At 46.8% G+C, this 16,674-nt stretch overlaps 1 protein-coding gene across 5 annotated transcripts in view; it reads right to left on the bottom strand.

Moving 5' to 3' along the window:
• Polybromo (protein polybromo) overlaps positions 1-16,674 on the bottom strand; it is a 74,986-nt gene that overhangs the window by 54,220 nt on the left and 4,092 nt on the right. For 4 of the 5 annotated variants that reach the window (XM_077700447.1, XM_077700451.1, XM_077700448.1 and 1 more), the window contains exons 3-7: positions 16,141-16,238; positions 15,007-15,151; positions 10,697-10,816; positions 5,488-5,619; positions 918-1,085 (exon numbers count right to left, since the gene is read on the bottom strand). In XM_077700447.1, coding sequence (XP_077556573.1) covers positions 918-1,085; positions 5,488-5,619; positions 10,697-10,816; positions 15,007-15,151; positions 16,141-16,238 — 663 coding nt within the window. The remainder of the gene's footprint in view (positions 1-917; positions 1,086-5,487; positions 5,620-10,696; positions 10,817-15,006; positions 15,152-16,140; positions 16,239-16,674) is intronic. The other variant, XM_077700449.1, reaches the window with a different exon arrangement.

Raw genomic sequence — 16,674 nt, 5'->3', positions numbered from 1 at the left:
AGCATTTCAAAATAAGCAGTAAAAGGCAGCAGCACACTGACGTACGCCCATAGGCTTTTTGCCGAAGGGGGATGCTGAAGCTGTCAGGGGTGGCTACGGGATGCTTTTTGTTTCAAAATTCTCCAAATAAGTCCGGAACGTGGAAGCTACAGAATTTTGATAAGTTTAAATGTATGTAGAACAACATCTACACCACCCGTGATACCGTAAACTCCCAGCCCAGCCTTTTTTCTCAGACCCCAGGGATGAGCACTGCCTCGTAAACCCCCTCCTGCAGATGCCTGCGTAGAAGCACACTGCTAGGATGTTGCAATGGAGTATTTCAATAGTTAAATTTCATGCCGTTGGACAACTCGCCGGTGCGCATAAACGGACTGCGGCAGCAACAATAATGCGAACAGCTTGCGGCAATTCATGGTGCCGCATCTTCCCTGGCAGGTGTTTTTGTCGGCAGAAAAGTGGCCACCCTGGCTTCAAGTGTGATGGGTGGATGGACAAGCACTGGTAGGTCGCCATTCCCTCACCAAGGTCGACACCCATGCATGGGAATCCTAAAAACGAGGCCTCGAGTGCATGCGTCGGATGTAGCATTCACCCAGTGCTCCCAACAGGCACAGACCGCACACTGCATTATGTGTTGTTACTTGATGATGTGACATGCAACCATTTGTGCTCTACCAGGACACAACGGGCTCGAGACGGAGAAAAAAAAACTCTGCAGCCGGCATTCTTTTCACCCATCATGCCAGAACACAGGACGTGCTGCAACTGAAACCACTCCGGGCCACAAGAGTAGGCAGGAAAGTGCGCAGCAAATGTTACATTGGAGCACAAAACAGGGATGGGGAGGCGGCATGCGGGGCTTGGTGTCTTCGTTGGCAGACCGCCCAAAGAGCAAGCAAGAGAGGCCCGCGCACCTTGTAGATTAGCGAGCCAGGCTCGTTGAAAGTTTTAGCATTCTTGACGAGAAGCATCAGGTCGTGTTCCAGCTCAGCCAGTGACGTGTAAGTGCCCTCCTGGATGCGTGTGGCTATTATCTTCAAATCCACCGGCTCGGTGATTATCTTGTAATACTCCGGGTACAACTGCAAACAGGCAGGCAGATAGATGGGCGGCTGGCTTCAGACACGCCAGCTTCTCGACTCGACAGCGCTGCTCAAGACTGACTCTTCGACAGAGAGGTCCTCCATTTCGCTACACACAGCACACACATACGACCATAATGCGACTCAGCCTAAGCACGGAACCCGCACAAGACGAGGATTGTCACTGGTCAAGCCTGCTGCAGTAAAAACATGAACGGCACGACTATGCACTGACCTTTGCCTCTTGTCTGGCCTGAATCGCAGCCCTTGTGGCATAAATTCCTTACTGGGCTTTCAAAAGAAATCACTGTCCCTTCAGTGAAGATAGCATGCGTAACTGCTACCTGATACAACATTTCCATCTTCTCCATGCAACGGCAGCCCAGCATCTCTGAGAATTGCTTTCACGCAGTGAGGGCCCAGTGATACTGCCTTGGGTGATACTCACCACTAGATGGGACGAGAAACCACGCAATGCGGATGAGCCATTCTTTAAACCTGGTGATGCGGTGCTGGTGTAGTGGATATGCCAAGCAGGGGCTTTAGGGTTTAGCGTTAGACACAACTGAATTTACACGCAAATAATGCAACAACAAACATAAAGCGAGGCGTCAGTAGAAAAGAATTAACACAATGCAAGCCCACGCTGTGCAAGGCATAATTCAAAAACGAGCTTCTGCCCTCTCAAATTGCAAAAGGCCCCACATAGGGAGGAGCCCTGCTGCCCCCATCTTTCTCTCTCTGCGCTTCATTCTGTGCCCTCGCCTGCAACCCCCTTCAACAAATTTAGCGCAGACCCTGCACTCCCAGGCCAAGTGGCACTGACTGCTACAATATATCCTTTTGTGTGCAAAATAGCTTGCTGATGAAGACATGCCTGTCACAGCCCAGAGCATTTTCGCAAAGCAACCCACCAAAAAGGTGTTCTAACACTCCTGGGTTTTGACAGGCAGATGCTTCTATGTGATTCTGCGTGGGCAGCTTATGCTCGATTTGCGAGTTTGGCAGCTGATCATGGACATTTTGCAACATTATAATGGTATAAGTAATTCTTTCCCTTTCCTGGCGAAAATCGGATCTGATTGTTTGACCGCAATAAATAAAGCAGCTGCAGTAGGCTGACGTTCCTGTGTTACCTCACTTCGAGCTGTACAGGGTGCTCCGGTAACAACTAAAAAGACTGATTGTCTAAATAATGCTAGCCAAACTAGAAAACAGAAATACATTTCCAATTATTACTGTTTCTTGTGCCATATAATATATGCATTAACACAAAGTAGGAAAAAAAGGGAAGGAAGAACATGAAGAAAAGGGCAAATGCTTTGTTAGAAATGAAGACCGGTATGAAATGAAAATACCATCAGTAATATAAAGAATGAAAAACATGCGAAGGAGAGAAGTGAGGGCGTACATCAGTCAGCAGTACAAAACATACCATGGGCGCAAAATTATACAAATGTGCTCAACAAAAAACTCCTTATGCTTTTCAAAAATCATTGAACCATTTCACCCCAACTTTCTGCGGATCCTTATATAAACTCCCCCGCCCCAGTTAAATCCTCTCGCCAATGATGAATTGCACTCACTCCAGTACTTATTTTCACGTGTGATTGCAATTGCAAGATAGGCTTCACAACCATAAGATAAGCATTCTACAAGTCAGCCTACTTTTTTGCTTTGGCATGTATGTAGTGCAATTCCATTACAGAATTAAGTGACAAAATGCGCATTCTTTCTTTCTTTTTTTAGTCAATGTAATTGCTTGGCCTGAATGCGATTTTAATGCAGCACAGCAAATGCACGTATTAGTGGGTGAGAAACCTTGCAGCCAAAGCAGATTCTCAACTTGCTAAGGGCAGATAAGTCGCCCACACGCCAGGCCACTCACAGCAATGCATTGTCTCCACAACACTAACAGAGCACTGCAAGGGCTATGTTCGTTAGAAGACTTTTGTTTGTGCTTTGTAGCAACTGTTGTTTAGATTTGGGTTCCCTCCATTCGGGTTACCTTCAGCAATTAATTTTACCAGAAACAAGCACTGCATTTCTACAGGAAAGCTTGATACTGACTTCCTTTGAGGATGTCTATGGGAATTTTCTCCCAGGTGAAGGCTGACATCCCCAACCACAGTGCCCAATATCTTTGGAACCCCTTTCTCTATACATGCAGTTTTGGCCCCCTATGGAGGTTTTTTTTTTGTATTAGTATCAGTAGTAATAACCATCCTTTTCGATCCTGCTGACAGGAGAGGACAGTGTGCTTACCTGAAGCAAAGAGCTGTTCTCGTAAACTACAAATGTGTCATGGTATTATTCTGTTTTACCCATTATTTATTCCTTCTTGCACTATAACAGTCTCCTACCCAGCTGGCTGCGAATAGCTGTGTAGTGCAAACCCTGCGGCTCAGCAGTGATGCACTGAGGCAGAACTGAGCTGTTTACGTTTATCAAGCATACAAAACACTAGCTTTCTGTAACCTTTTCGATGACACCCTTAATTTAAAGGGTGTACAGTAAGGATTTCCACCTCTGGTGCTGACTATAAAAAAAGTCACTAAATGCTGCACGAGGCTCTCGTGAACCACTATTACCGACCGTTTTACTTTACGCAGAATATTGCAATATAAATCAAGGTTTCACTAGGTTGATGACAAGTGCCCCATTTAAAATTTCTGCACTTGGTTTGAAAAATTCTTTAACATTGCGTTTTTCCAAATTATCATCAGTAAGAATACCTAGCTCTTCAAAAAAAAAAGTCAGGCTTCCCCATCACCACAAATTTAGTAGCACTAAAGGGACACTAAAGCCTGAATGATTTCTTAGACCCAATTGAAATGTTGAATCTTTCAAAGCTGTTTCACCTTTTGATGCCTTGCATGTTTATTAACCCTTTCAGGGACACTGACGTACATGTACATTCCCGGCAAACCCCTTCAAAATGGTTAATGACGTACATGTACGTCATTGCTGGTATGTCTAAAAACGCGCCTTTTTCGATCATTTCTGTCGCTTGGCATGTGCTGCCACACCGCGGAAATGCGTGAAATTTTTTTCTTGCGCCGATGGCTCTTCTTTTATTTTTTTGCACTTTACTACAGCGGTGCACTGGCTATCGCTTGCACATTGGGCCATGCATGGGCGCGGAGCCGCTGGTTTCAGTTTAGCCCTCCTGGTGCTTCCTGCTTCTTGTGCTCGTGAAACTTCCTTAGAATTTTTCTTATGTTACCCATAAATAAACCACGGGTATGTAACAACACAAACGATTTTTTCGTCACTTTGTGGTCACCCTAAAAAAATTACAATTTTTTCTCGAAATAGAATTATCCGAAGCATTTATATCAGAAATAAAAATCGACCCTGGGGGTCGCATTTGGCAAAAATATTTGACCCTCAAAGGGTTTTAATAAGTCACTAAAGCGGCCTTTCTGTCTTTGGAGGCACCTCAATGCAGCTGTACGGCTACATTTCCCTTCGCAGAAACTTACTCCACCTTGGGGATTTCCCCTAAAATCTGGTCGACTAACACCTGTCCTTCACTTCGAGTTGTTGATCAATTTGCTCTCGCGCCACAAACGGTTAGTTCATTTGGTAGAGCGACTGCCCTAGATAGGCAGTGGTCCCGGGCTAGATTCCTGGACCAGGACAAATTTTTCTTCAACTGCAAAGTTTCTGAAAAAGCTGTACACTTTTCCTTTCTAGTCGTGTGGCTGCATCGAGGTAGATGTCCAATTTTCCTTCGCAGAAACTTACTCCACCTTAGGGATTTCCCCCAAAACTTGGTCGATGTCTCGCTTCTGTTCGTCATTTTTGCAATGCATAAAAGCACTACACAAAACTCAAAAAAGAATTGCCCACAAATTCGACAAAGCCATGCAGTTTCATACGATAGTATACACTAAAAAGAAAGTGGCCACTCAAGTGCCGTGGTGCTGCGAGAGGCTGCCCTATTTTCCATTCTTTCTCAGGCCCCTGTCCCCAAAATTAACAAAAGTAACATTTTCTTTCTTGTTTGTCTTGCATGAAGCTTTAAAAAATCACCTAATAAATTTCTGAAAAGTTGTCATGGAATTGAAAAAGAAAAAATACAGCTTTTTTAAAAAAAGCCTTTTAAAAACAATGTTGTGATTTTTTTGCAGCCAGAGACAACTTCTGAGCTTGTTCATGAGCAGTGCCAAGTAAAAATGGAATCCGTCTTTGCAATACATGACGTCCTGCTTGTTTGAAATTCCTGTTGAATGCCGCTGATTTTCCCCACCAAGCAAAGCACTAATGAGCCCGAAGACGGGCTGAAAAAAGCCCTGCGCCAAGCACAAAGCAAATGGGAAAGGTAGCCCCATCAGCCTGCAGCCGGCTTGTCTCGGGGAGCTGCTGCTGTGTAGGGGGAGGAGGAGGAGCCCAGTACCGCTCTGGAAGGCAGAAGCTGGAACATGGAGCTGAGGCAGCGTCCCTCGGCATCCGTGGCCGTCATGACGGATGTGAACAGCTCCTCGTAGTGCTCCTCCTCCGAAGACTCCGCCTGGGGCGTCTGGGGTCCCTACGCCCAAGGAGGGAGGAGGAAGCACACCCCGTCTCGGTGAGGCCGCCCACCACGCAGACGAGTCCAGCGCAACTTAGAGCTGCTGTGTGTGCCCAGTGCCCTGTGAGCTCAACCCCATGACACCAACCGCTACTCGTTTACGGGTCACTACTTTACTCTAGCCTGCTTTCTTTTAAAAGACAGCAAAAGCGTGCTGGCAGTGGGCAAGCATGAAAGGAAGGGCCTCATTCTACGAAATGTGTTTCTCACTGCATCCATGTTGTCCCAGCTGCAAGGAGGTGAACTAAGCTGAAAGGGAGGGACAAGTGAAATGTGTTGGAGTATATTCGCGAGTGCAAATCGAACAGGTAAAGTTGAAATGCCTTGCGTCAAAGCAGTATGAGCCAAGGCTCCAGCAAAAAAATTTTAAATTCAATTTTTTCTCCCTCAAGCATTACATAGGCTGCCCAGCTGCCAAGTGGCAGCGCTACAAAACACTAAATTTCACACAAAAGAAAAGATGTGATCTTTTAGAGCATAGCTCCAGCAAAGAAAGTGGCCACTTGTGCCAGTCTAGCACTAGGAGTTTAATGTCTACAAGGATCCTGCAAGGATGCATGGTAAGATGAGTGAGGAATTATTTGGGGACAACATACAACTTGGTTTTATTCAAAATATTTGGTGTTTTATAATAGCCTCAGCACCTGTCCAGCAGCAAACAATAAATTCTGATAGATTTATTAATTAATGACATAATGTCAATTCTCTCATTGGAACATGCTTCATTTGCATGTAAAATGTATTTTTAATAACGAACTCGGTCCCCAAACGCCCGCCAACGCACATCTGCGCCTAACCTCTGAGCCACCACGCTGCCCACCAGCGCTTCCATAAAACACAGCAGTGAGATTTTGCCACCCTCGCTTTGCATCACTCCTATTCCACAGCTGCCTGCCTTGTGATCAAGTATGTGTGAGCTGCTCCTGACCTATCGCACAAAAAACTACCAGAATTAGGACTTCACCACTCTCACCATACCTACATTGCCCACGGTTCTCTGCACTTGCATTGTAGCCCTTCCTAGCAAGATGAGATGACAACGAAGCAGTGATAAGCCCTGCTGAAATACAGGGAAGTGTACTGGAGTTTGTCGATATAACGTCACGTTTCGAGAATGCTATTCTCAATGATAGTGCTAAACGCAGTGTTCAGATAAAAATCACTGCCTACTGCAAATAGGCGTACATTTCTCTGCAATAAATTTCTTTTCGAGTAGATTACTATTCATGTCAAGTGGCATGGTCTTGATTTCGTTATCACATTTTTTGTCTACTGTTCACATTGTTTATAATGAATTTAGTACTGAAGTTCGTTACAAGCGGGTTCGGTTATATCAAACTACTTTGTATAGCGAACAAATCCCACTGAATCACGCTGTTCATTATAACCGGGTTTGACTGTGCTAGCATATCGACTCTATGTACCATCCAAATGGTGCAATCGAACAGGAGCTGGAGCTGAGCCATAGCCACCGCCATGTAAAAACGCTTGTAGTGCACCCATCGGAAGAGGTTCCCCTGCTCTGGAAAACGCAGCTCTCAATGAGGAGCTTGGGCTTGAAGTCAATGATTTAGACCCAACTAAATGACTTCTGCTGCTATAAGCATGAGCGGACGGAGTTCCAATGTGAGAGGGTTAACCGGTAAATGATGATCTCACATGCAAGTATCACAGCCTCATAAGTAAACGAAGCACAGCATTACAGGGAACACTAGGCCATACAATGGTGCTGGTTATAATGCTGCTTAAAGATACCAGCTGTGACAGAATTCCCTGCTGTTCTTGAGTCCAATGAGGCTACTACTGTATTAACTCGCATAATGATGCCCCCCCCCTTCCCCCCTCATTTCTTAAGAATGTACTTTCTTGTTACTTTGTATAAAAAGGCAGCAGGAATAGAAAAGGTACTGCTCCTTATGTTTTTATCTCGGCATGATTGCTTATGCCACAGACGATAGCAGTAACTTGATATCATGCCACGGTACCGGCAGAAATGCTAAAAAAGCATTCTAACAAAAATAATCTCAACAGTAGCTGGAGACGCAAGCGCAAATGCTGTGGCTCACAATTTAAAAATGGCGCGCCTGCGGAATGTCACCTGCACACTAACTAACCATCTAGCACATAGCGGCATGAAAGTGCTGTGAACAAAGCACCAAACGCACTCCGCACTCCTCCCCTGCTCTGTGCTGTTCCGCGACTTCGCCTTTACACTCCATGGTTTTGTTTTTTCAGCTGTGGTGCGACCTTCCTTGTGCTCCTGGTGCATGGCGTACGATGCGCCAGTACATGAGCTACACAGCTGGATTTCCACTGAAGGTGGTGGAGCATGCATTGAAGCATATGGAAACTATGCGGCTGGGGGGCACTTCCGTGTTGACCCAGTGCGCATACGCTACTGGAGAAAACAAGAGGTTTGGGCAATAAATAGGGACCACCGTGTGCTTCGTGGCCCAAAGAAGAGAAGTTTCTGGTGTGGAAAAAGAAGTTTTGGAGTGCCTTGACGGCACGGAAGGCAATGTGCTGTGGGCTGACAACGAATGTGAAGCCGCAAATGACTTCAGTGAGGACGACAACTCCAATGGCAAGTAAAGGTACGATGGCAAGTAGAGGGCCACTAGCACGTTGTGAATACAAAAGAAATTGGGTTGCATAATTACCTATGTGTTTTACTGGAAAGGTAAAGTTTTGACAGCACTTCTCTTAGCATCTTTATTGTCTGAAACTTAAACTTTTAGAATGTATGGCAACTTTTTCTGGCATAATGAACCCTTCCCTTAAATTCATGTCGAATTTTCTGAAAAAAAAAAGTGGGTTCATTGCATGAGCAAATACGGTATATCAGGGTGTCTAGCAAAATGCCTAATTCAATTTCCCTGACTTTTCCATGTTTTCCATGACCATTTTAGTCGAAATTCCCTGACCTATACAGCAGGCGCCATTCAGTGGAAATGGTCAGTGAAGCACATAAAAAGCGCAGAGAAAAGACATTCTATCGTAGAGAAAAACACATTTGTTGCAAGTGCCCTACTTCTCAGAATGCACTTTGAATAACTTCAGTTTGCTCGTTCACCTTGAGGTTTGCTTGCCTTCAGTTACGGCTTCAGAGAGTTTATTTCATCTTGCAGGATAGAAGCTTCAAGTTGCGCTTTAGCCAGCACCTTTTGCTTTTTTTCTAGATTGTCATGGCTCGACATGCAACGTGAACCGCATCGTGCGTTTTTGCACGCGATTCGGGCACGTCGGCGTTGCGCGTGCGATTTTTTTGACGCCCGCGTCGACGATTCGCACGCGCGGCAGCTTCTGCCTCGCTCAGAAAATGACGCGCGTCGCGCGCATGCGCCAATGGGGAGCCGCGTGCCTCATGGCGGCAGTTTCGAAGCGCTCGAGACAGTCGGCTGGCTCCGCCAGTGATGTTTAGGCTTACCACCCCGGCAGGTATTGCATGGGCGCTTTCATTAGCGGCACGGATGATATTTTATAGTACCGTTTCCGCCCACATTATAACCTCCTTTACCGCACAAGCAACTTCGTGCATGACTTGTTCGGCATTTTAGAGAGCGCTTACAAGCGGTCGCTCCAATTTCACGGTCGAAGTCACCGCCATGTTGCCGCCGCCGGCAGCACCGCGCGCAGCGTGCGGGTGGTTCTGCTGCAGCGTGAGCGCGCCTGTGACGTGCGCGGCGCGTTTTCGCGGGCAGAAAATGCCGCATGCGGTTCATGCTCAGCCATGTCATCCTTTCTGATTATGTAATTCTGGCTCCTGTTGCCATAAGAAAGAAGTTCTTTCAAGATTAGCTCCCAAAAAGCGCTGCCTTTGAAAATTCGCTGGAAAAAAAAAGCGCGTTGTGCGTGCGATTTGGGCACCATCCACATCGTCCCTCTCCGCACGTGCACCCAGCAACTTAAGCCAGCTGCGAGCTGCGTGAACCGCACGGCGAGTTTCTGCACGCGATTCGTGCGCGGTATTTTCACGGCCGCGTCGACGATTTCGTGCCTGCGGTGGCTCCTTTCCTGCAGAAGCAAGTGCGTTTGTGCCTTGAGTAGCATTTTAAAGAGCGGCAAACGCGGCCGTTGATGCTACCTAGCGTCACTAAATAAGCTACCGCACTACTCCGCGGCCGGTGCTGCCGCCATGTTGCCGTCGCCTGCCGCTCGGCACGCACCGTGCGGGTGGTTTCCGCGGCGGCGTCAGCGCACCTCAGGCGTGCGCGGCGCGTTTTCGCTTGCAGAACCAGAAAACGTTTCATGCGGTTCACGCTTTCGTCGCGCACGAACTTGTGGCGTTCGGTAACTTCTTGGGGGCCTCGAACACTGGTTTCCCCTATTGTAAAACAGTGTGGGCAGGACCCGAAGTGGTTTTCCCTGACTGGTAGTACTTGATTGAAAAATTCCCTGACAACTCCCTGACTTTTCCCGGTGGCTCAAAATTCCCTGACTTTTCCCGGTTTTCCCGGTCGCTAGACACCCTGTATATGCACCTGAAAATGTGTGTTTCTAAGTGTTTCGTATGCCTTTTGATGCGCATACGACAGAATGGGTGCTGACAAGCCAGTTTCTGGTCAAATTAACCAAATCGGTGCACTTCCAGGTTCAAAATAAGAGGTTTTTCTTCTACAGCAATGCATGGGTGCTGGCAAAAACCCTTTAAAAAAGAGCCGAACTAAGCAAAAAGTCATGGTAACTAATGGAGTGGACTGTGTTTTCTAACACACAGAAGCAAAGTGCAAACAATGTTAACAAAAATAGAGCTCAGTGCCTACGTATGCTGTCTTTTCCCCTATACTACCCCTCCACTGTCTTTGTTTACAAACATGACATTTGTCTTCACAGCTGCTGTGCAGTTAGGTAACCACCTTCAATAGAGCCTATGTTCTCAGCGATGACCAGGCTTCATACCACCACATACTAGCGGGTGCTCAAGAAATTGTAAGGTGACAAGCCACGTCTGGTGGCCGCTATAATGTCTGTTAGTTTAACTGAAATTAGAAAGAAGTGTGCAACTCCTTGGGCTCGACGCCTGCATGCTATGCACCTTTTCCATGTCCTCGTCGTCCTGCTCCTCTGCCCTGGCATTGGCAGCCAGCAAGGCCGCCTTTGCGGAATCGAAGCCCTCCCACAGGTTGCACGCATCCTGGTACTCCTGCGAGTCCTCCTGCAGGGGCAGGCACAGCCAGTCACGCACTCACAGACTGATTGCCAATCCAGTACTCACAACGTGTGCTGGAACGATGCTAAAAAGCAGGCATGAAGAAATATGCTTACAAGCACACATAAAAGTTACCTAGCGGCACTCAACTAAAAGTTCAAGAGGACACTATAGGCCAAATAACTTTTTGTTTTAACTGAAAGATCACAACCATTCAGAACTCTTGTGGCTTTTATTCTACAAAAAACTGCGCTTTGTCTGTCTAGAAACAATTAATGCTGCCCTCACATTTCGCTCCGACATTTTGGCGATGCAAAGTGTATCGGTTTTCTTCCACGGTGTCAACAGCGGACACTGCACCAGCACCCAAGGGCCAAGCCAGCACTGACAAGCCAACTGGGCCAGAGAGCTGCTGCTACCTGCCTTCAACTGGCCAGCAAGAAAGCTGATGGCTAGCTTGTCCCATACTCACAGTGGTAACCCGTTTGGCAACAGACCAACTCACTTTTAGCTTTTACGCTTTATTATCCCTTTAATGGGGCATAATATTACCTACACAGATTAATGTAACAGATGTAGGATTTTCTTGCCAGTCCAAGGTGAGAACCACAAATTCGGCCACTGCACAAAGAAAAATTAAGTTCTTCACTTGTTTCCATTAACATTGCTTTGATTTAAGGGACACTAAAGGCTGAATGAAATTTTGTTTTAACTGAAAGACCATACATTTCATGGCCCTCTCGGCTTTTGTTCGTCGAGCAATGATGCTTTATTTCGTGAGAAATAAGTAAATAAAGCTGCCATTTCCCTCTCCCGTTTCTCTTTCATTTTTTCATAACAGCCATCGTGTCACAAAGTGGGAGCGAGGAACCGGTGCTGTCTAGAGCATAACCGGTTGGCGCCGGCAACAGTAGCTTTTACACCGACAAGCCGTGGCCGACTCCGACACCGTTTCCCTGGCCAAGGAGGCTGGCTTGTACTTTTATTATCTGTCACCAACGAAATGACAAATGCTTTTAAATGCTCAAGCAGCTGGTGTGCCCTCCTGCAATGGCCACCCACATCACACTGAGCCGGCTCTGAGCGAAGCAACTTCCAAAGCGACAAGTGGCGTTCCGAATATCCTGCAAGTGCGCTTGCCCAGCTAGGCACCGTTCAGATGGGCCCCATCCCCCTCACCTCGCATGGTGATCACTGCCATCTCATACACTCTTCTCTCGTGAGAACCTAGCGTGAAATAAACGCTCGCTTCCCTGCACCCATGCCAAGTAGTTCCTGTTGCCCACGTTCTCCCCCTGTCCCAAACATGACAAGGGTAGAGCTAAGCAACGCATGCTTTACGGATTGTTTATCAACAGCGGCTCGCGGCAAATGGAATAGCGCAAGGTCGGACCGGTAGGCTAAACCAACTGCAGTATGTACCCTGTACCCTTCACAGGCGGTCAAGGTTCGAACTGAGTGCGGGCACGCTTTACCGATAGCGACATCCGTATGCGCAGAGTGGAAGATATGAAACTCAGGTGGATGCTTAACCACTTAGATGCTTAAAACATACATGCTTTTCCAATGAGCTCCCATGGTTTACAACTTTCATGATATCACAAACTGCAATAGCCAAAAGCGCATGGGGCATCGACACCTGTCTTCACATTCCTGGCATTTTCTCCCTAACTAAACAGTTGCTAGTTGTGAGAATGGTGTATTTAGATTCTCGGCACAGTAATCTACTGATACTGGCCCAATTATTTCCCCTCTTTAGTATCAATGTCCGCGTACTCCCCAACATTGAGGGGGAGAAAAAAACAAAAGATGCAGACGTCGCTTTCACAAGCCTGTACAACCTCCGTGTTTCATTAACCCTTTCAGGGTCACGGACGTACATGTACACCCGGCGTCAGAATAAGCCGGGGCATGCAAGCGCATGGCAAAATGCATCGCCGCGACATCTGACGTTGCACATCTGGTGTCGAGACAACGATGTGCGCGTGCGCGTCCAACCGCGCTCGCTAGCCTGTCTTTTCATTCGCTTCAAACGGCAACGCTTGTCACTATCAGCGCTTGGCGCCAGGGGCCACTTTCTTTGGGCAACCCCTCTTGCTCGCACACGCTTCAGCGGCCGAGGGCGAGGGTGAAGATGCGTTGCTCGCTCTGCGCTGCTCTGACAAAGGATACATGAAAACGGGATTGCTATCTTAGTTTTAAATACTGCATTCTTTTTAACAGGAAAGATGTCTATGGCTAGGATCCAGCAGATCGTCTCCGGTAATAGAGCAATGTAGACAAGAATGTAGACAAGATGTAGGCAAGAACTGCGTCTTAGGCCGGGTTCAGTGTGGTGTCGCAATTGTTGTAATATCTGTAAGTAATGACGTCATTTGACGTCTCAGCCAACCAAGCTGTGTAAAACGCTGTTTTTTTACGTCCATGGCGCACGATACGGCTGTTACGTATTAAGCAAACACACATCATTGTCGCGTGAACGCCCCCCTCACGTTTTCTCCAAGCGTCGAGCGCCTCGTGCGGGCACAGCATACTGCTCCTTCCCTTCCCCCACTGCAAACTTTCGGAGAGCGCTGTCTCGCACCACCACGGCGAACCTACTCCCCTCCCAATTTCGCGACAGTCTCTCCCTTTGCTTTCCTTCACTCTTCGGTCTTCCCATTGTTCGCTCGGTCACGACGCCGCCGTCGCGGCTGAGCCCAGAGAAGGGCGCCAAAGGGCTGTTCCCTAAAATGTCTTCCGAGCAATTCATCTGTGTTAGGAGGTGAAGCAGACAATAAGGGGATCGTTGTAAGCTTGATCTTTGAAGATGGCTTTCCCACATCGACTGTTGAACAGTGAATCAAGTCAATCTTCGGAGGGAATACCATCACAGAAAGTGGCTCCAACGCTTGTTTCATTGAAACTATACCGAAACAAATTTCTATGACAATTAGCCGCTAAGACGAATCTAACACAAAGCCGGGTTTTATATTTTTCAAAATTGCATGGTTCACAGTGAAATTGTAAATATTGTGTAATTCTCGTCCACTGTCAGTACATATGGGATTCTACGGGAGGTAAACGGACAGCCCCATGTTTGTCCACCGGAAGAAAGCTCTAGTTAATCAAAAGTTCATTCAGTGAATTAACCAGGAACTATGCTGAATCGCAAATTGCAAACAAACGTGTTTTGATTTCTGCACCCCTTGAACCCAGTCAAAGCTCACATTGAGGCTCGGCACCGCAGCTTTGATGGTCATTCTTCTTCACAGAGTGGAAGGGCACTGCATTTTTTGTTAATTTTTTGTCAAACCCACGACCACGCCGAACTCTTCTCCCGTTTCCCCTTCTTTAACTGTTTCAGAACGTGTGCAAGGTGAAGTCTCATCACACCTTCATAAAATATATTATTTCTCACTTCAGTCTGTATTCTGTTTGTGTGCTCATTATTAGTTAACAACCAATTGCATGCTTTGCCAATTGCACGTCCTCTGCAAACACCTTCAAAATGGTCAATAACGTACATGTACGTCATCGCTTGTATGTTAAAAAAGCGCGCCTTTTTCACCAACTTCTCTTGCTTGGCATGTGCTGCCACATTGCGGAAATACGCCAAATTATTTTCTTGCGCCGAGGGCTTTTCTTTTTATTTTTTTATGATTTACTTCAGCGGTGTGCCGGCTATCGCTTGCACATCGGGTAACGAGGGGGCGCGCTGGGTATCGCCCACCTAAGGCCCCTTACGCCCACCGGGCGCCTCTCGCTTCTTGCGCCTGCCTCAGACCAAGGGCGCATGCAAAACTGATGAGGCACTTTTCTCCTTTTTTTGTATTTTTAGGAGTGATGCGCTGTCGATCGTTCGCGCGTGCGCAGCGGCTGGTTTTGGTATCGCACTCCGGGCGCTTCCCACTTTTTGCACCCGCGAAACTGATGTCTATCTGATTTCGATTCACTCAAAAGGTGCCGGCTTGTTACTCTCTCCTTTTTATTTAGAATTTTTCTTGTGTTACTCATAAATAAACCACATGTATGTAACAACACAAACGATTTTTTTGTCACTTATGGTCACCCTAAAAAAATTACGATAATTTTTTCTTGAAATAGATTCATCCGAAGAATTTAAATCAGCAATGAAAAAAATCAACCCTGGGGAGTCGCATTTGACAAAAAAATTCGACCCTCAAAGGGGTAAACACGAGGAGTGGGAGACATGCCTCGTAGTAGGCCTTGGCATTAGACACAAGGAGGGCCACATCGCTGGTCATCTGCTCCAAATCGGTGTACTCCTCCGACTTGATCTTCTGGTGGATGCGCAGCATGTCCATTGGGTTGGTGATCAGCTCGTAGTAGTCCGCCTGGCTGCTCACACAAGCAGGACCCCAACAATGGCAGCCATGGAAAAAGAGGAGGAGGAAATGCCTCACACAACTGCTCAAATTTCACATACGCTTAAGAATACAATACTCTAAATGGAAGAGTGAACATGGACAGCATACACCTACGGGTGCCTTATGTGTGCCACCAGGCATTTTGCACAAGGCTTATACGCCATCTCACGTCTGTGGTGCTCTACATATTCTGGAGCAGCAAATCGAGACCCCTCTTGCAACCACACACAACTAGGGAACATAGTTGACCCTATCACTCTGTGCCCCTCTTTCAGCCAACAGCTAGCCATGGGTTTAGCGGCTGCCTTAACCTTCACACCCCCCGCTATGGTCCCAGCTTTGGGTACGAGCTTCTGCTTAGAACCACCCATGCAGCTACCACTGAAGAACGCTAGAAAATTGAGTTCATGACTTGCTCCAAAGCTTAGACATTGTCACCAGGAGACAGCAGCATCCGCGGTGGACTGTTCTCTATGGCATAAGTGGACAACAAATCTACGGGATGACATTGAAACCTTAATGAAGCAGATCCAGTATATGCTACTGGGAAATAGCTCGTGCATCATGCAGGAAAAAATTTAATCGGAGCTTGACACGGTGAAATCTAACCTCTTGTTCCTTTTAATGCCAAGAACCTTCATGCAAAAGCACCAACAGCTTTGCTAGGTACACTCCTTGGGGCCAAGCCCCGAGTATAGTTTTGAAAGGCATTGCAAAGCATGCCATTGCCAGAGCTGCATTGCTAACAGTGTACCGGAACTGCTTCCTTCTAATGTTGTCCAGCTCAGAATCATGCAGACAAGGAGACAGTATCAAAAACAAACACAGCACACTTTTGTTTTTGATGCGCTTGCTTCATGTTCAATGCTCGCTACGTTCTTACAGCTCGCTCCAATGTAAACTGGACCAGTGGAAGTTTCCAGTGCAAGGTTGCAAGCAACGACACGAGTGGCTGATCACCTTTTTTTTGGTGTGCGAATGAAGTTTTCACAAAGCAGGTGGCCATCTTCTGCCTTACAGTTTTGCAGGGCGCTGTACAAGGACTGCAGCATGTCGGGCTGTAATGGGAAGAAAAAACAGAACAAAACGGAGTTCTCAGCCCAGAGAGCTAAACAGCGTACCTCAAAGGAGGGGCAAGCTCCATCAGTAATATCCATAAAGGAGAGAGGGGGAAAAAAGAAGGAGAGGGAGAACATAATAAATACGAAAAAGTTAAAAACAGAAAACACGAGAAAGAAGAAAAAAAGAAATCAGTTCTAAATTTTAAAAAACACATCTTTCAGGTTGCAGCACATCCTTCAGGTTACATAAACTCCCTTTTTTTTTTCCTTCTTCAGTGGCATTGCAACTGATTGATGGTCTTGGTGAGAGGAGATGCGAAAGCCACATAAGCTCACCTGATAAAGCATTTGTGATATAAACAGTTATCGTCAGCCCTTATCTAATGATATGAAGAGTGAGTAGTGTCGCCCTTCCCCCTCAACCCGACAAGAG

Source organism: Haemaphysalis longicornis, unplaced genomic scaffold, assembly GCF_048455015.1.
Source record: "Haemaphysalis longicornis isolate Haplotype H1 unplaced genomic scaffold, Haemaphysalis longicornis Haplotype H1 scaffold_2, whole genome shotgun sequence".
Classification (NCBI taxonomy): Eukaryota; Metazoa; Arthropoda; class Arachnida; order Ixodida; family Ixodidae; genus Haemaphysalis; species Haemaphysalis longicornis.
The sequence above is the reverse complement of the archived record's forward strand: the minus strand, read 5'-3'. Positions and strand labels throughout refer to the sequence as shown.